Consider the following 7,851-nt stretch of genomic DNA (forward strand, 5'->3'; position numbering starts at 1 on the left):
TACCAGAAGAATGAAGTAAATGTTTATTCGTGTTTTTTCCATTGACAGATTAGTAAAATTAAAGAAATTGAATATACAATATATGTGCTTATATATCTGGTTTGACTTGCTGTTACCCATGGTACTAAAGGCAGAAGAGCAAATGATGTATAGACACTTTACAGGTGTGTAAGCAGCACATTCAAAAAAAGAAGAGAATCAGAGAGAAACAGGTCCCAGGGCAAAGCCCCACACTGAGTTAGCATTTGGCGACAGTGGCGAGGAAAAACTAAGAAACATACACAAATCTTTCAGAGAGTCAGTGTTATTAGCCTGCCGAAAACCACATATAAATGACCTCAACTGCTACCCTGTAATTAAATATCTCCTTAATACAGCACAGGAACTGAGACAAGTGGAGTGAAGCAATGGTCTAAAAGCAGATATAAAGTGGCTACATAAGGGAGTGTTCTGCTACAGAGATAATGATGCCGTACTTTTGAGTAAAAGAATTCCGCATTTTCAAAATGTAAGTCCAAGTATACAACTTCTGCTTCCCCTTTAAAATAATGCAATTAATGTGGTAAAATAAAATGTATGGTATGTATGTAAATGGTAACACAAGAACAACAACAAAAAGAAAGTCAGTCTTCTGAGAGGTAAATCATTGATTACTCAGGTGATTAAACAGGCCAGATTTGAACATTTTTTGGGGCAGCTAATTGACAAAATCCAACGAGCGCCTCATGAGCTTAAAAGTGTTAGTGCTGTTATCATGCTGAACCAAAACTTTGTTTTCTTATTATTTCCCTGTGAATTTCCTCACAATGCACAGCCCCAGTGTTCATACAATGCCTCTTGGTCCTCGTATTTTGATTTTGAAGTATTTAACAACTGTCCACCTCGTGTGTTTCCCCCTCTAACCACCGTAATCAGGTGTCCTTTTACTTACTTACTTAAATACTTTTGTCTATGTAGTGTATTTCAGTGAAAATGGCAAAAATACAAAAACAACAAAAAGGAAAAGAAAGTCAGTTAATAGAATTCCCTTCTGAATAGTTTACGTCAAGAAGCTGCTACTCAGTAACTCCATCTCACTGCCCTTTTAATCAGCAGCTGTTCCTGAAGTTCAACCATACTGGACCATGGGGTGGTCTCTCCAGGGAGGCAGGTTGGAGAGTTTCTCTTCAGTGGCTGATTCGATGGGCCAACCCCAAGCCTTAAAGAATCCAGCCAGGTTCATCCCCACAGTCTGGGAGAAAGTCTCAGCATACAGGTTCATCTTTCCTTTGTTGTCTTTGGGAAAGTTGCTCATCTTGTGGTAGGCAGCAAACACCTTCTTAAAGGCATCCCAGCCAAACTTGTCCTGGAGCTGCATGGAAGGAAAAAATAGTAGTGTTGTCTCTCCATTTTTCATCCAACATATTTGTTGTGTGGTGTGTCATGAGCATTGAAGCATCACTTGAACTGGGTTAGATACTTCCAGACATTTTTGGACTGTTTTGCCTTTAAAGGGGTTCATTTCTAGTTAACTGTTATTTTTATTTCCATTAATTCTCTCTCACCTGCATATATGTCTCCAGGGCCACCCACACATTCCAGCTGCTGAGGTTCCTGCCCCCCTCAGCATACTTCTTGGCTCGACTGTTTCTATTTGCTAAAGTCATGGCTGAATGAGCCTGCGTTGCACAGGATGAAATAAATTTGAAACAAAGTAGTCCCAGTGGAAAGCCAAAGATCTCTCTCAACATAACATTATAAACACAAGTTATCTTCTGTGACATCTATTGATTATCACAATCCACCTGAAGACTAGGCTGTTGTGGACATTGGTTTTTTGTTTTGACAAAAACACTAAAACCTCATTTCCTTCACCTTGGCTCTGTTGATCCCCAGCACCTCTTCGTGTACATACACTGACCACAGGTTACATGTACACTCTGTGGTGTGGGATGGGAACTCCCAGCAGCTTCTCTGTTGGTTGTGTCCCAGTTCATGGATGGGACCCCACAGGCCTTCACTTCGAATATGGTTTATGTTGACCAGATCAGCTGCTGTGGGCTTGTGTGCCATGATAGGATAACCTGCATGCATCCAACCTGGATGGAGAAACAAATCGTTAGAGTTCACAGCAATACACTGTGACTTTAATTAAGAAGTGTTGAAAATTTTGAACACAATTTAATTAATTATTTAAATATTTAAATAAATAATTTATTCTGTTCTGTACTCTTGCTTCTCTAGGCAGAGATCCCTGCCAGCAACAAGTTTCTTTTGTGTTTTCTTTCTACAAAAATTGCCAACTTTGTCGCAGTCTTTGAGCCAAGCTGTGACACTATCCAACACAGTTAGCAATGCACCATTTTGAATGTAATTAACATACATGCAGGTTTGTTGAACTGGAAATTCAAAATTGCCTGCTGGTGAACTGTCTACTTGTGTTGCATGAGTTGTCTTCATCCCCCTGGTACTCTAAACGGGATAAGCAAATAAGAAATAGGCAAATACAGCATAAAAGCCAAATACTCTTACCGTGGGAAATCTGCACATCAGTTACAAAGCGTTCTTTACGGGGAAATTTATGTGGTATGGAAGCAAGGTCAGCAATGCCCTTCATCATGTCATTCCAGAGCGCCGCCAGCTCATCAGGGCGCTCCAGGTCCCGAACCACATCTGATGGTACAGTTAGGATGATGTTGTCAAACTCCAACTCTGCCCAGGGTGACGGAGCTGTGCGCAGCGATGACCAATCAGCTTCTGTTGTCACACCTGAAAAAAGACAAGAAAGGATAGGTGTATTCAAAACTACTTTTGGATTTGTGTAATTTTAAATAAAATCATGGCTCATGTTTGGGTTAGGGTTATAAACAGAGAAAAGTGCCTTGTATTCTTTCGACTGGGGTTAATTAATTGCTCATCGTCTAATAAAGCTAATTCCATAGAGACACACAGATAAACATACATTTACCAGTTCCACGCACCACAGACTCACCAGATTTATAATATGGTGCAGGTACAGCCATCTGCACTATGACCTCTGCACCCTCTACTTGGGTCTTGGGTGGGGACACCAGGTAGATGAGTCCCCCCCACAGGTTCCACACCTGCATCATCTCTGAGGTAACAGGAAATCGCTCATAAACACAGGGTGCTCTCTTCAGCTCTGCAGCACTGAGATGGTCTGTCTGACAGCCAATCTGGATCTGAGGAAGACATGGAATATGTGTTACTGATATGAAGTACTGTTTATAGTACTTGTCGGTGCAAAAGGATAATGTTGGGTTGGTGCCTGCTGCTAATGCAGGTGGTGGGCTGGACCACCTCTCATTGAGGACACTGACTCATGGTGAGGACAACTCAGTGGGATGGACTGGGATCACTGCTGATGACAAGGGCCTACATGGACCTCCACTGAGGGCGCAGTATTAACAAAAAAACAAATCTCAATAATTATTTGGGTTTTTGTACTGTACCTTCCATCCCTTGTTGACAATCTCTGCTGGTATAGCCATGTAGGTCTTCATACCAGGAGAGAGGTAAAGACCTGTACTGATCAACTCTTCACCCTCTGACACACAGAGACGCACACACAGAAGCAAAGATTATATAATAGTCAGAATTACATGTATAAAATCTAAAGGAAATATTTTACCTTTCTATTTCACTGTGAGGTCTGTAGATTAATGCAATATAACATCCATCCATCCATTCATTTTCTATACCGCTTATCCGTCAGGGGGAGCTGGAGCCTATCCCAGCTGACTACGGGCGAGAGGCGGGGTACACCCTGGACTGGTCGCCAGTCAATCGCAGGGCCAACACACAAAGACAAACAACCACACACTCTCACACCTAGGGGCAATTTAGAGTAGCCAATTAACCTAATGTGCATGTTTTTGGTATTGTGGGAGGAAGCCGGAGAACCCGGAGAAAACCCACGCAGACACAGGGAGAACATGCAAACTCCACATAGAAGGGCCCAGACCGGGATTCGAACCTGGAACCCTCTTGCAATATAACAGCACAGCAAATTAAATCAATGATACACCAGGAATCACACATGTGCACATGCTGTATATTAGTTGAGCTCATAAATAGTTCATGTATTTATCTACAACAACAAGGTCTGACCTGCAGTGTTCACATTAATCTTGATTCTGTGGTTGTATACAACTGGCAGCAAGGAGTTATCCTTGATGAGGTAGGGGAGGAGAACATCAGGATCTGGGCAAACCTTATACACCTCTGCCCCCACACTGAGCAGAAGGTGATCTTCAGGGCTCTTCACAGGACAGTTTTCACACACCTTGAATGAAAATCAAGGATGATATTATAAAGTCTGTTTCTCTAAGAAGTCTGACTGTTTATCAGGTTTGTGCTGGTTTACTGGAATGTTTTACAAATTGTTCCTGTTATTTTGTGTTCTCACCTGTGGCATGCCTGATCTCATTAAGATGTCACTGAGGGTGGACACCACCTGTGTATAGGTGCAGCAGTCATGAGCCATCATATGCAAGTAGTTGGCACAGTCATTGCCCAGCCTTTTAAGGCATTCCTCCTCCTTCTCATTAAGTTTTTCTCCCTGGGTTACATGGTCAGCAAAGCGGTGTAGAAGATGACGGAAGTGGTAGGTGTCATTGAGGGCCTGGCTGGGCACAGGGGCCTTGTATAAACCTCCACCGATTGTTGCCTTCAACAGACTCAAGCCCATTTTATTCAGGATCTTGTTTCCTAAAAGACATTCAAGCAATGTTAAGATGATCTACTGTACTCAGCTGTTGAATTCTTTAAGGGTAGTTTGTAAGAAGCACTGGTATCGGTATTTTTTTGTTTAAAACCCAGGACAACCCAATTCAGGGTATAAAATTTACATACCCTACCTCCTAAATTATTCCTATGTATCACCATGTACTCTATATGGCATTTATAGCTAAATATGCAATTCTCATTTGGCAATGTTGAATTGAATATTGAGTGGGGACATACCTGTTGTAGTTTTGAGTTGTGCCTGGTATGAGTTGTTTAATATATTATAACACCAGCATGTGCAATTATATAGTTCATCCCACGATTGATCTAACATTGTTCCAGATACTACTAAGTAGTATATAATCAAACTCAAACCTGAGAAATCTGTCATTGGGTTTTGCCCGGGGTGAGTCTGTGCCCAGTACCAGGCATGTCCACCAATCAGCAGGCCTCCTCCCTCTGCCACAAAGTCTTGGATTTCCTGTGCACGATCAGCGCTGTACGCTGTGCACACAAATACACTCAGGTCTTCACTGAAGTTTGTCTTGTTACACTGTAGCCCCGACCTGCTGAGAACTTTGAGTGCGTGATCTGGCACTACACCAATGACCCCCTGCCGGCCTTGATCCAACCACTGAATGGCATTGATCCAAAATGGAGCCAGTGTCTGTGATGAAGACAGTTATTGAAAGAAAGGCAGTAGACAGCTAATCAAATAATAAGATTTGGCAGATAACCACACATCTTATTATTTATCACGGTGCAAACAGCTAATTGTTGGTGGTCAGAGTTGATGTATCACCATAAATAGTAATCATATTTACATTTAAATCGAGCATTTAATGGCAATTGACTCGTATAGTCAAGGTATGAAGCGTATCATATGAGTAAATTCTCAGTATGTGCTCAATTTGACTTAAACAGTCATAAATTTTCATTTCAACCAGTATTTAATGTTAACTGTACCTCTCGTCCCAGAAATCCTTCATGTGTAACCACAATCACTCGTCCCTGCCCATAATAGCCTCCTGCCAAGAACGCCCGTCCATCATCTGTGGTACCAATGGGAAAGGCTAGTGGGCCATGGACCAGAACCTCAGAAGATAATGAACCACCCTGGAGGTCAAACTCTGAAACCCCTTGGAGTAAGAACTCCAGGTCATCCTCAAAATTCGTAGTGATTCTGTATTTGAAAAGGGGAAGAGGAGAGGGAAAAAGTAATGAACTAAATGGCTTCAGCAACAAAGTGAAATTTTCAGTATGAATATGAATATAGTCATAAACAGGAGAGCCAAATGTGTGTAGAAGCTTTTATATTAAAAGTTTTGCAAAGTGAAACCTTTCTAAATGTGAACTACAGTATACAAACTCACACTTGAGCCATCCAGGAAGACGGGAACTGAGGGTAGACAGGCAGACACTCTACCGCACCATGATGCTCAGAAAAGTAGATCCCTGCTACACCAGAAACTTTGTTTCCCACAAACTGAAGCAGTGTGTTTTCCTTAGGGTGTGTATGAGCCCAGTGCCATGCCTGACCTGCTATCAGCACTCCTCCTCCAGCTTTCATAAATGCCACCAGGTCTCTCACATCTGTACCAACACTGTAGGCATCAGCCACATACACACCGACCCTCAGGTTGTCACTAAAGGCCTCCACAACTTCAGTTTGGAAGATGGATTTGCTGAGGTTATCAGCAACTGCCTGGATGTTTTTGTGAACCCCAACAGACAAGTTGTCTGATCCATCTCCTCTCAGCCAGGTCAGAGCATTCTCTACCAGAGCAGGAAAGGTGGTCAGTTGGCTCTCGTGACTCAGGACCACGATCCTTCCTTTTCCATACAGAGAGGCTGCCATCAGGACCTGGCCTTGGCTGTTCATTGCTAAAGGAAAGGCATGGTCTCCAGTCAGAAGCAGGTTACTTGGAACACAGGGGCCCCGGAAGTCCAGCTCTCTCAGGCCTCTCGTCAGGGACATATAGGCATCTACAGAGTAGCTTTGTGTGGGCTGGATGGACATGGTGAGAAGGTTTGATGCTCTGCAGGTTGAAAGATGTGACAAATCAGATATAAGTTTGTAAGTTTGTGAATGAGGTTAAACAGTTGCACCTAGATGTATGTTGTCTCAGTTGATTGCCCTATGTGAGGAAAAAGAGAAAAACAGAAACAAAAAATTCAAGTGTGACTGATGGCTATTGTGTTACACTTTTATTAAAGTCAAATTACAACAACAAAATGTATATCTACAAATGGGTTCATAGACCAAAAATTAATCAGCCGCTTTTCTACCTGATGCCACCTAGGCCCAGGCGGCCCACAATCCCTCACTCGTTTTATCCAAAGATAGTCTGTGTGATCTGTGAAAGTCCTCCTTCGACATCCCAACAAGTTCTGGCAGCCGCTGGCCAAAAAACTCCACCCCCCTTCAGCCTTCTAACAGTCACCACTTCATGTTGCCTTCAGTATCTTTTGTTCACTTTGTAGCAGTTTGCACAGATGCGGTCTGACTCCTCTGCATTCCTTCCACTGAAACTGTGGCACAATGTCAATTAACATATTTTGATATAATTGAATTGAATAAAAGAAAAAGAAGAAAAAGTTCTGAATCGAAGTTATCAATCAATCAAAGCTGTGCTGGGATAGGTTTTATAAATCTACAAAAACAAACAAACCTAAGTACCTTTCTCATTAAAAAGGTTTCAATTGAACAAAACCTGGCCATCATCCGAGGGAGAGGGAGAGAGCCTACTGTTTATTCATCAAACATTTAACCTTTCATTAGACAGTATAATAAAAGAGAAAGGCACAAACGGTTATGAATTAGTCTAGAGAAATTTATCAATTTGTGCTATTTCCCCCTCATGTCTTGCTCTTACCCGCCTCTGGCTCTTGATTATTATTATCATAGCCAAATGAATGAATTATTACCATATGCACAAAAGAGATCTAATTTACCGTTCGGTCTTTTCCTGTCGTTAAATTACATGGTTTCCAATTTAAGAGAGCCGAGACGAAATGTGAAAAATCTTGTGTCTGCTGTGGAACCCAAGAAAGGTAAAAGTCACAGGAAGGGAACCTTCAAGGGGAACACGTTTTTGACGAGCCTATTTGTCCGATGGACCA

At 42.1% G+C, this 7,851-nt stretch overlaps 1 protein-coding gene across 5 annotated transcripts; it reads right to left on the bottom strand.

Annotated features, from left to right (window-relative positions):
- On the bottom strand, nt 1-7,788 carry LOC124058908 (TRPM8 channel-associated factor homolog). 5 transcript variants are annotated; one of them, XM_046388530.1, is made up of 12 exons: nt 7,684-7,788; nt 6,102-6,767; nt 5,695-5,911; nt 5,104-5,395; nt 4,409-4,710; nt 4,111-4,285; nt 3,453-3,547; nt 2,972-3,182; nt 2,512-2,748; nt 1,855-2,078; nt 1,545-1,658; nt 1-1,351 (listed from the first exon to the last, which is right to left on the bottom strand). In XM_046388530.1, exons 2-12 carry the CDS (start codon nt 6,746-6,748, stop codon nt 1,109-1,111), a joined length of 2,757 nt encoding a protein of 918 aa, XP_046244486.1. In that variant the 5' UTR covers nt 6,749-6,767; nt 7,684-7,788; the 3' UTR covers nt 1-1,108. The 5 variants fall into 5 exon arrangements, with proteins under 5 accessions (XP_046244486.1, XP_046244485.1, XP_046244484.1 ...); XM_046388529.1 differs by having other exon boundaries at nt 6,102-7,260; nt 7,684-7,769; XM_046388528.1 differs by lacking the exon at nt 7,684-7,788 and adding an exon at nt 7,409-7,612 and having other exon boundaries at nt 6,102-7,260.
- Nucleotides 7,789-7,851: the final 63 nt, after the last annotated feature.

This window comes from Scatophagus argus, chromosome 5 (assembly GCF_020382885.2).
Source record: "Scatophagus argus isolate fScaArg1 chromosome 5, fScaArg1.pri, whole genome shotgun sequence".
NCBI classification, from domain to species: domain Eukaryota; kingdom Metazoa; phylum Chordata; class Actinopteri; family Scatophagidae; genus Scatophagus; species Scatophagus argus.

Coding starts and splice junctions, on each gene's coding strand:
- LOC124058908 (XM_046388530.1), bottom strand. CDS start 6,748: ATGTCCATCCAGCCCACACAAAGCTACTCTGTAGATGCCTATATGTCC. Junction 2,079..2,511: donor TGATGTGCAGATTTCCCACG/GTAAGAGTATTT, acceptor TTCTCCATCCAG/GTTGGATGCATGCAGGTTAT. Junction 1,659..1,854: donor TGGGGATCAACAGAGCCAAG/GTGAAGGAAATG, acceptor TGTGCAACGCAG/GCTCATTCAGCCATGACTTT.